This window comes from Symphalangus syndactylus, chromosome 6, assembly GCF_028878055.3.
Source record: "Symphalangus syndactylus isolate Jambi chromosome 6, NHGRI_mSymSyn1-v2.1_pri, whole genome shotgun sequence".
Lineage (NCBI taxonomy): Eukaryota > Metazoa > Chordata > Mammalia > Primates > Hylobatidae > Symphalangus > Symphalangus syndactylus.
The window spans coordinates 84,829,371-84,841,596 of record NC_072428.2 but is presented as its reverse complement, the minus strand read 5'-3'; the positions used below and the strand labels follow the sequence as shown (position 1 = coordinate 84,841,596).

At 37.5% G+C, this 12,226-nt stretch overlaps 1 protein-coding gene across 1 annotated transcript in view; it reads right to left on the bottom strand.

Annotated features, from left to right (window-relative positions):
- The window catches only part of SEMA3D (semaphorin 3D), a 132,869-nt gene that overhangs the window by 101,202 nt on the left and 19,441 nt on the right, over positions 1 to 12,226 (bottom strand). Inside the window, exon 2 of the mRNA XM_055283376.1 lies at positions 1,016 to 1,176. Within this exon, the coding sequence (XP_055139351.1) occupies positions 1,016 to 1,176 (161 nt within the window). The remainder of the gene's footprint in view (positions 1 to 1,015; positions 1,177 to 12,226) is intronic.

Genomic DNA, 12,226 nt, shown 5'->3' with positions numbered 1-12,226 from the left:
TCTTCTTCAGCATACTGCCTTTTGCTTTGTAAAAAACTAAGGTCTAAGGTCATTGTACATACTGTATGTAGCTTCAAAGTCCAAAGTCCTAGGATGACCTATAAACAATTCTCTTTGAAGAACTCAATATTGGTAACTATTGGATTTAAACCTTGCAATTGCTCCTAGACTTTTTTTTCAATGCTTCTGACAAAGATGAGTTAAAAAGACAATAGAAGATGTTTCAAAGATGCAGAAGAGATCTGATACTATGTAATCTTATCAGCCATTCAATCTCTGCCAGTCTTAGCATCTATCTCTGCCTGCATAGATATTGATATTTGCTAAAGTACTAGTTAATAGACAATATCTCAAGTGTGCCACCCTTTCCTCTGGGTTTCACACTGGTAGTTGAAAATGTAGGACACAGTAATTGCCTTTAGAATTTTAAATTACTAGTGTATGTTTCTTTGTCATGGTAAGATTGTCTTAATGAACCCATAGTTGGGGGATTATTCATCTTTACTTGCTGAGAGTGATTGACTTGTAGGAGAAACCTGTTCAGATGTGAAATGAGAGTGTGGAAAAAGCAGTATGGTGTTTGTTATTATAGCCACATTATCATTTGAAAGTATGCTTATTTGTGAACTGAAAGTTAATAAAATTTAATTTTACAACTATTGTTAGGGATATAAATATTCATTCTTGATGTATAACTAATTTGTCATTTCTTCAATCACAAACTTTGCATTTCTATTATATATCCTAGTGTATACTAATTTTTGATGTTTTCGTTTATATTTTCAAAGCTTTTATTATATTTATTCACTCTAAATAAAGAACATGCATATGTACTTAAATCCATAGAAATCCAGAATGTGTATCAGAGGCAATATATTCTTTATGCTACTTTTTGACATGTACATGATGCACTGCATTTGACGCTGTGTCCCTTAAAACAAAGCAAAACAAAATGGGAGAAGAAGAGAGATGAAAGTAAATGAATTTAACCAAATGTATATATAAATATACTGACCTTCTTAAAATTTTTGTTTAAGTCAACCAGACTGAGTAGAAAGATGTGGTCTTTGGCTCCCAAGAGCAGCCTGCCTCTTTCCTCATCTAACAGAAGAGTTTGAAAATCCAGTCCTTCTGATGAACCCAAAAAGGGAATACAGCTATTTGAAAGCAGCAAGTCTACGGAAAGCAAAAAAAAAAAAAAAAAGGAGAAAGAAAAAAGAAAGAAAAGAAAGAAAGAAAGGAGAGAAAGAAGAAGAAAGAAAAGAGAGAGAGAAAAGGAAAGAAAGAAAGAAAAAGACAGAAAGGAAAGAAAGAAAGACAAAAAGAAAGAAAGAAAAGAATTAGTAATAGGCAAAATATTTACTTGCCTAAATATACATATTGTTCCACTTTGTAAATGAATACATACAGCATAAAAGGGCCAATATAGCTATATGTAATTACAGTTTTCAACATAATTATTTAGAAATGGATGCAATATATTTGTACCTTAACACAGTATTTATGTGTGAAAAACATACAGTATTAAAATGAATAAAAACATGTAAATATACAAAAAATTAATACGAAATATTTTACAACCCTGTGTTAACATTCTTAAATTATCATTTAAAGCATCTATCTATATTAATATTTGCAAATCTATAAAATTAATGTATACAAAGTAAACATCAAATCAAGTGTGTCATAAATCTCTTAGCATTTTTTTCCTACTTTTTAAAAAATACACTTCTTTTTTTGGAGGGGTTTTAGGTTCATAGCAAAACTGAGAGGGAGATACAGAAATTTCCCATATACTTCTTGCCCCACACATTCATAGCTTCTCCATTCATCAACATCCCCCACCTCAGTGGTATAATTATTACAATCAATAAACCTACGTTGGCACATATTAATCATCCAAACTTTATAGTTTAGGGTTTAATTTTGGTGTTGTATATTTTATATATTTTCACAAAGGAATAATGACAAGTATCAACCATTGTAGTATCATATAGAGTACTTCCAGTGCCTTAAAAATTGTCTGTGCTCCACCTGTTCATCCTTCTCCCCCACCCTTCCCCCTGGCAATCACTAATTTTTTTACTGTCTCCAAAGTTCAGCTTGTTACAGGATGTCACATAGTTTAAACCATACATATGTTGCCTTTGCAGATTGGGTTCTTTCACTTAGTAATATGCATTTAAGTTTGCTCCATGTTTTCATGGCTTGATAGCTCATCCTTTATTAGTGCTAATATTTTATTGCCTGGATGTACCACAGTTTATTTAAATTTTTACCTACTGAAGGACATCTTCGTTGTTTCCAAGTTTTGGCAAGTATGAATAAAGCTGCCATAAACACCTGTGTGCAGGTTTTTGTGTGGACATAGTGATATGGTTTGGATGTGTCCCCACCCAAATCTTATCTTGAATTGTAGCTTCCATGATTCCCAAATGTTGTGGGAGGGACCCGGTGGGAGATAACTGAATCATGGGGGTGGTTTCCCCGTACTGTTCTCATGGTAGTGAATAAGTCTCATGAGAGCTGATGGTTTTATAAGGGGAAACCCCTTTCCCTTGGCTCTCATTCTCTCTTGTGGGCCACCATGTAAGACAGGCCTTTTGTCCTCTGCCATGATTGCGAGGCCTCTCAGCCACATGGAACTGTGAGTCCATTATACTTCATTTTCTTTATAAATTACCTAGTCTCGGGTATGTCTTTATCAGCAGTGTGAAAATGGACTAATACGCATAGTTTTCAACTTTTTTGAGTAAATATTACACTAAGGAGTATGACTGTTGGGTCTTCTGTTTAGATTTGTTAGAAACTGCCAAATTGCCTTCCAAAGTGTCTATACCACTTTGCATTTCCTCTAGCAATGAATGAGAATTTTTATTGCTCCATATCTTCATTAGCATTTGGTGGTATCAGGGTTTTCGATTTTGGCCATTCCAATAGGTGTGTAGCAGTATCTTATTGTTTTAATTTGTATTTTGTTGATGACATATGATATGGAGAATCTTTTCATATGCTTATTTGCCATCTGTGTATCTTCCTTGGTGAGATGTCTGTTAAGGCCTTTTGTCCATTTAAAAAAATTAGGTTGTTAGTTTTCTTATCATTGAGTTTTAATAGTTCTTTATATATTTTGGATTACAGTCTTTTATCAGATATATCTTTTGCAAATATTATCTCCAGTCTGCAGCTTGTCTTTTGCCCATCCTAATTTTGATAGTATTTAGATTGATGCCTGTGTTTGGAGAATTGAAGTTTTTCTATTTCATATGTGCAGAAAGAAGATGTAAAGAAAGAAACTGAGGAGAAGGGAGCCAAGATGGCCGAATAGGAACAGCTCCGGTCTCCAGCTCCCAGCCCCAGCGACACAGAAGACTGGTGATTTCTGCATTTCTGCTGACGTACCTGTTTCATCTCACTAGGGAGTGCCAAACAGTGGGGGCAGGACAGTCGGTGAAGCGCACTGTGCACAAGCCGAAGCAGGGTGAGGCACTGCCTCACTAGGGAAGCGCAAGGGATCAGGGAGTTCCCTTTCCTAGTCAAAGAAAGGGGTAACAGACGGCACCTGGAAAATCGGGTCAGTCCCACCCTCATACTGCGCTTTCCCAATGGGCCTGGAAAACGGCACACGAGGAGATTGTGTCCCGCAACTGGCTCGGAGGGTCCTATACCCACGGAGTCTCGCTGATTGCTAGCACAGCAGTCTGAGATCAAGCTGCAAGGCGGCAGCGAGGCTGGGGGAGGGGCGCCCAGCATTGCCCAGGCTTGCTTAGGTAGACACAGCAGCCAGGAAGCTCGAACTGGGTGGAGCCCACCACAGCTCAAGGAGGCCTGTCTGCCTCTGTAGGCTCCACCTCTGGGGGCAGGGCACAGACAAGCAAAAAGTCAGCAGGAATCTCCAGAGACTTAAACGTCCCTGTCTGACTGACAGCATTGAAGAGAGTAGTGGTTCTCCCAGCACGCAGCTGGAGATCTGAGAACGGACAGACTGCCTCCTAAAGTGGGTCCCTCACCCCTGAGCAGCCTAACTGGGAGGCACCCCCCCAGTAGGGAAAGGCTGACACCTCACTGGGCCGGGTACTCCTCTGAGATAAAACTTCCAGAGGAACTATCAGACAGCTGAATTTGTGGTCTCACGAAAATCCACTGTTCTGCAGCCACCACTGCTGACACCCAGCCAAACAGCGTCTGGAGTGGACCTCTAGTAAACTCCAACAGACCTGCAGCTAAGGGTCCTGTCTGGTAGAAGGAAAACTAACAAACAGAAAGGACATCCACACCAAAAACCCATCTGTACATCACCATCATCAAAGCCCAAAAGTAGATAAAACCGCAAAGATGGGGAAAAAACAGAGCAGAAAAACTGGAAACTCTAAAAAGCAGAGCACCTCTCCTCCTCCAAAGGAACGCAGTTCCTCACCAGCAACGGAACAAAGCTGGATGGAGGATGACTTTGACGAGTTGAGAGAAGAAGGCTTCAGACTATCAAACTACTCTGAGCTACGGGAGGAAACTCAAAACAATAGCAAAGAAGTTAAAAACTTTGAAAAAAAATTAGAAGAATGGATAACTAGAATAACCAATGGAGAGAAGGGCTTAAAGGAGATGATGGAGCTGAAAGCCAAGTTTCGAGAACTACGTGAAGATTGCAGAAGCCTCAGTAGCAGATGCGATCAACTGGAAGAAAGGGTATCGCTGATGGAAGATGAAATGAATGAAATGAAGCAAGAAGGGAAGTCTAGAGAAAAAAGAATAAAAAGAAATGAACAAAGCCTCCAAGAAATTTGGGACTACGTGAAACGACCAAACCTACGTCTGATTGGTGTACCTGAAAATGACGGGGAGAATGGAACCAAGTTGGAAAACACTCTGCAAGATATTATCCAGGAGAACTTCCCCAATCTAGCAAGGCAGGCCAACATTCAGATTCAGGAAATACAGAGAATGCCACAAAGATACTCCTCCAGAAGAGCAACTCCAAGACACACAATTGTCAGATTCACCAAAGTTGAAATGAAGGAAAAAATGTTAAGGGCAGCCAGAGAGAAAGGTCGGGTTACCCACAAAGGGAAGCCCATCAGACTAACAGCTGATCTCTCGGCAGAAACTCTATAAGCCAGAAGAGAGTGGGGGCCGATATTCAACATTCTTAAAGAAAAGAATTTTCAACCCAGAATTTCCTATCCAGCCAAACTAAACTTCATAAGTGAAGGAGAAATAAAATACTTTACAGACAAGCAAACGCTGAGTGATTTTGTCACCACCAGGCCTGCCCTAAAAGAGCTCCTGAAGGAAGCACTAAACATGGAAAGGAACAACCGGTACCAGCCACTGCAAAAACACGCCAAATTGTAAAGACCATCGAGGCTAGGAAGAAACGGCATCAACTAATGAGCAAAATAACCGACTAACATCATAATGACAGGATCAGATTCACACGTAACAATATTAACGTTAAATGTAAATGGGCTAAATGCTCCAATTAAAAGACACAGACTGGCAAACTGGATAAGGAGTCAGGACCCATCAGTGTGCTGTATTCAGGAAACCCATCTCACATGCAGAGACACACATAGACTCAAAATAAAGGGATGGAGGAAGATCTATCAAGCAAATGGAAAACAAAAAAAGGCAGGGGTTGCAATCCTAGTCTCTGATAAAATAGACTTTAAACCAACAAAGATCAAAAGAGACAAAGAAGGCCATTACATAATGGTAAAGGGATCAATTCAACAAGAAGAGCTAACTATCCTAAATATATATGCACCCAACACAGGAGCACCCAGATTCATAAAGCAAGTCCTGAGTGACCTACAAAGGGACTTAAACTCCCACACAATAATAATGGGAGATTTTAACACCCCACTGTCAACATTAGACAGATCATCAAGACAGAAAGTTAACAAGGATACCCAGGAATTGAACTCAGCTCTAAACAAAGTGGACCTAATAGACATCTACAGAACTCTCCACCCCAAATCAACAGAATATACATTTTTTTCAGCACCACACCACACCTGTTCCAAAATTGACCACATAGTTGGAAGTAAAGCTCTCCTCAGCAGATGTAAAAGAACAGAAATTATAACAAACTGTCTCTCAGACCACAGTGCAATCAAACTAGAACTCAGGATTAAAAAACTCACTCAAACCCGCTCAACTACATGGAAACTGAACAACCTGCTCCTGAATGACTATTGGGTACATAATGAAATGAAGGCAGAAATAAAGATGTTCTTTAAAACCAACGAGAACAAAGACACAACATACCAGAATCTCTGGGACACATTCAAAGCAGTGTGTAGAGGGAAATTTATAGCACTAAATGCCCACAAGAGAAAGCAGGAAAGATCCAAAATTGACACCCTAACATCACAATTAAAAGAACTAGAAAAGCAAGAGCAAACACATTCAAAAGCTAGCAGAAGGCTAGAAATAACTAAAATCAGAGCAGAACTGAAGGAAATAGAGACACAAAAAACCCTTCAAAAAATTAACGAATCCAGGAGCTGGTTTTTTGAGAAGACCAACAAAACTGATAGACCGCTAGCAAGACTAATAAAGAAGAAAAGAGAGAAGAATCAAATAGATGCAATAAAAAATGAAAAAGGGGATATCACCACCGATCCCACAGAAATACAATCTACCATCAGAGAATACTACAAACACCTCTATGCAAATAAACTAGAAAATCTAGAAGAAATGGATAAATTCCTCGACAAATACACCCTCCCAAGACTAAATCAGGAAGAAGTCGAATCTCTGAATAGACCAATAACAGGTTCTGAAATTGTGGCAATAATCAATAGCTTACCAACCAAAAAGAGTCCAGGACCTGATGGATTCACAGCTGAATTCTACCAGAGGTACAAGAAGGAACTGGTACCATTCCTTCTGAAACTATTCCAATCGATAGAAAAAGAGGGAATCCTCCCCAACACATTTTATGAAGCCAGCATCGTCCTGATACCAAAGCCAGGCAGAGACACAACCAAAAAAGAGAATTTTAGACCAATATCCTTGATGAACATTGATGCAAAAATCCTCAATAAAATACTGGCAAACCGAATCCAGCAGCACATCAAAAAGCTTATACACCATGATCAAGTGGGCTTCATCCCTGGGATGCAAGGCTGGTTCAACATACGCAAATCAATAAATGTAATCCAGTATATAAACAGAACCAAAGACAAAAACCACATGATTATCTCAATAGATGCAGAAAAGGCCTTTGACAAAATTCAACAACCCTTCTTGCTAAAAACTCTCAATAAATTAGGTATTCATGGGACGTATCTCAAAATAATAAGAGCTATATATGACAAACCCACAGCCAATATCATACTGAATGGGCAAAAACTGGAAGCATTCCCTCTGAAAACTGGCACAAGACAGGGATGCCCTCTCTCACCACTCCTATTCAACATAGTGCTGGAAGTTCTGGCCAGAGCAATCAGGCAGGAGAAGGAAATAAAGGGTATTCAATTAGGAAAAGAGGAAGTCAAACTGTCCCTGTTTGCAGATGACATGATTGTATATCTAGAAAATCCCATTGTCTCAGCCCAAAATCTCCTTAAGCTGATTAGCAACTTCAGCAAAGTCTCAGGATACAAAATCAATGTACAAAAATCACAAGCATTCTTGTACACCAATCACAGACAAACAGAGAGCCAAATCATGAGTGAACTCCCATTCACAATTGCTTCAAAGAGAATAAAATACCTAGGAATCCAACTTACAAGGGATGTGAAGGACCTCTTCAAGGAGAACTACAAACCAGTGCTCAATGAAATAAAAGAGGATACAAACAAATGGAAGAACATTCCATGCTCATGGGTTGGAAGAATCAATATCATGAAAATGGCCATACTGCCCAAAGTAATTTATAGATTCAATGCCATCCCCATCAAGCTACCAATGACTTTCTTCACAGAATTGGAAAAAACTACTTTAAACTTCATATGGAACCAAAAAAGAGCCCGCATCACCAAGTCAATCCTAAGCCAAAAGAACAAAGCTGGAGGCATCACGCTACCTGACTTCAAACTATACTACAAGGCTACAGTAACCAAAACAGCATGGTACTGGTACCACAACAGAGATATAGATCAATGGAACAGAATAGAGCCCTCAGAAATGATGCCGCATATCTACAACTATCTGATCTTTGACAAACCTGACAAAAACAAGAAATGGGGAAAGGATTCCCTATTTAATAAATGGTGCTGGGAAAACTGGCTAGCCATATGTAGAAAGCTGCAACTGGATCCCTTCCTTACACCTTATACAAAAATTAATTCAAGATGGATTAAAGACTTAAATGTTAGACCTAAAACCATTAAAATCCTACAAGAAAACCTAGGCAATACCATTCAGGACATAGGCGTGGGCAAGGACTTCATGTCTAAAACACCAAAAGCAATGGCAACAAAAGCCAAAATTGACAAATGGGATCTCATTAAACTAAAGTGCTTCTGCACAGCAAAAGAAACTACTATCAGAGTGAACAGGCAACCTACACAATGGGAGAAAATTTTTGCAACCTACTCATCTGACAAAGGGCTAATATCCAGAATCTACAATGAACTCAAACAAATTTACAAGAAAAAAACAAACAACCCCATCAAAAAGTGGGCAAAGGACATGAACAGACACTTCTCAAAAGAAGACATTTATGCAGCCAAAAAACACATGAAGAAATGCTCATCATCACTGGCCATCAGAGAAATGCAAATCAAAACCACAGTGAGATACCATCTCACACCAGTTAGAATGGCCATCATTAAAAAATCAGGAAACAACAGGTGCTGGAGAGGATGTGGAGAAATAGGAACACTTTTACACTGTTGGTGGGACTGTAAACTAGTTCAACCATTGTGGAAGTCAGTGTGGCGATTCCTCAGGGATCTAGAACTAGAAATACCATTTGACCCAGCCATCCCATTACTGGGTATATACCCAAAGGTCTATAAATCATGCTGATATAAAGACACATGCACACGTATGTTTATTGGGGCACTATTCACAATAGCAAAGAGTTGGAACCAACCCAAATGTCCAACAACGATAGACTGGATTAAGAAAATGTGGCACATATACACCATGGAATACTATGCAGCCATAAAAAATGATGAGTTCGTGTCCTTTGTAGGGACATGGATGAAACTGGAAAACATCATTCTCAGTAAACTATCTCAAGGACAAAAAACCAAACACTGCATGTTCTCACTCATAGGTGGGAATTGAACAATGAGAACTCATGGACACAGGAAGGGGAACATCACATTCCCGGGACTGTTGTGGGGTAGGGGGAGGGGGGAGGGACAGCATTAGGAGATATACCTAATGCTAAATGACGAGTTAATGGGTGCAGGAAATCAACATGGCACATGGATACATATGTAACAAACCTGCACATTGTGCACATGTACCCTAAAACCTAAAGTATAATAAAAAAAAAAAAAAATGAAAGAAACTGAATCCCAGAAAATGTACTCTGAAAGAGATATGACCCTGAACCAGTAATCCAGTAACGATATCAAAAATTTAATGCTAGAATAGACCTTGAAATTAAATTAATGCAAATGCATAGTTATACAAATGAAGCTCTTTAATCCTTTTGAGGTGAAGTCATATGCCCTAAAGTTAGAAAACTACGTAGCAGCAAAGTTGATAATTGAATTGGAGTCTGCAGTCTTGATTTTTCTTTTTTTTTTTTTTTTTTTGACACTTCTCTTTAGGTCCCAATTCTTTGTTTTATTTATAATTGTGATATGCACAGACTCCTGTAAGTTATCCAAATCCTTTCAATAGATTTTACCTCAAGTACTTGCAATATTATCTTATTTTTTAAATCCTAGAATACTGAATGCTAATAAGGTAATAATATTTATCATTTTATTAAAGCCCATTATATGCTAACTGACTTTTAACCAATTCATTATTTAAAAGTAGCCTATTATTAACTGATGAGAAAGATAAAAACAGATAATGTCTAGGATACAGGCACCAAGATAATTCTAAAAAGTATCATGGCAGTTTTAACCTCTGTAAAAATGATATTTGAGTCCCTTAAATATAATGGCCATATATTCCGTCTATCAACAATGGGCTTTATTATTATTTCATATTTTTTAGCATTTCCTTCCTTCTCTTTTTCTACTTTATAATGGTTAAATGTTATTTCCCTTAGTTTCTAAGCTGGGTTTTATCTTAGTTTTTTACAAAGCAAAAGGCAGTATGCTGAAGAAGACATGATATTTGAAATCTCAAATGAGCGTGAGTTTACCGAACATAAATGTCTTACTAACATTTATGGATCATCCTTTGTGTACATTGGATAGAAGTCTGAAATTGATACTAATTATTTTTCTATTAAGCTAAATATAACTTTAATCATTTTTCAGATTAGACACCTAATGGTGTAATATTTTTTAGCAGTTCCGAATGCAGTGATAATACCCAACAAATACCCCATACAGATTGTAAAGTAGAACTGAGAAGAGAAGAATGGAACCAAGACAAAAAGTAAACAAATATAATCTAAAGCCTTAACAAGAAAATGTATTTCACACAAACCTTATTTCAATCAGGCAATTCTATGTCTTCCACGCAATTTCCCTTATTTAACAAAGACTGAAATCAGCAAAATCAAAACTATGTAAAAGCATTCCCAGGGGTTTATTTTGACCCAACTAGTGGAGTAAGTAGTGTATATAATCGAAATCCTTATTGTTTCAAGTGCCTATGAATAATATTCAATTATTTTGAACCATGCATTGCATTGTTAATTACAAAATGAAATATTACTTCTCATAATGAATAAGAGGATGAATTTTAGGTCCAGGCAACCAGGGCATTATCCTGCCTCCCAACTCACCGGCTGTGTAATCTAGAATGAGTCACTTAACCTCTCTGTGTCTCAGTTTCCTCATCTATAAAGTGAGGATAAAAACAGAAATGATGTAATAAGCCATGTTGGTGTGAGGAATAAACGAGTTAATGCATGATCAGCATTATGAATAGCGTCTGGCACATAGTAAGTGCTATGTATCTATCAGTCATTATAATGATAATGATGTATTTTTAAAAGTCTATACAAAATGTATAAAAAGGAAATCATAATATTTCCCAACTCATATAGTTCTCATGATGATTAAAGGAGGTAATTTATATAAAGTTCTTAGAACCATGCTTGGTAGATAAGAAAAGTCAATAAATACTCTCTTGAGTATGATTATTAAACTCTGCTTTGGGCCAAATAAGATATATTTAAAAAGCATATGTCTTATCTTCCATTAAATCAGAATTAGTAAGATAAGAACATCTCTGCATTTTTTATGATAATGGAATAATATTAAAATGCTATTAAATCCACAAATATTTATAAGGATTTAGTGTGTATTAAGTGTTGAGTATGGGGTTAAGGTCGTGGGATTAGTGAGACTTGTCTGCAAGGGGCTCACAGATCAGTTATGTATATAAAACCCAACATATGTGAAATAAATTCTAATAGAAGTATATATAAAATGTTAAACCTTTCAAATAATTAATTATACATCACCTTCTAAAAGGAGGTGATATTTGAGCACAGCCTTGAAAGACAGATAGAATTTTGAGAGGAAACACTTAAAGAAAAATTTGTTCCAGGCAGAATGAACACTAGGCTGTACAGAAGCACATGTTACTCCAGGTTGCACATACATACTGCACTTCTAATATGTCTCCTACTCTGGAGTGTGACCTCTGTCAGGGCAAAGACCATGGTGTAATTATCTTAGAATTCCCAGCACCTAGCTCAGAGTCTGAGACAAATTCAGTGCTTAATAATTATTTGTAGGACTGAGGAAATGTGCTCTGCTGAAATATAGGGACTGTGTTGGGTGGAAATAAGTGAGACTAGACATAAAGCCATCATCTAGATGATTACAGCCTATGATGGCAGGTTGAAGATTTTGGTTATTATGTAGGTGATTGGAAGCTACTAAAATGTTTTATTCAGAAAAGTGGCAACAACTATAGCTGAGTGTTACAAAGATAAGTCTGGCTAAATTATTCAAGTGGATGAGAATGGGGAAAGGTGGGGTCAGGAAGACTATCCAGAGGTTCCGAAACATGGTGAGTCCCTCAATTATGGCAATGAGAGGAGGAAGATGTTTAAGAGCTGTTTATGTCATTTTCTTTTTGTCTTTACTTACACAGTGAGAAAAATAAATACAAAGTTGATATA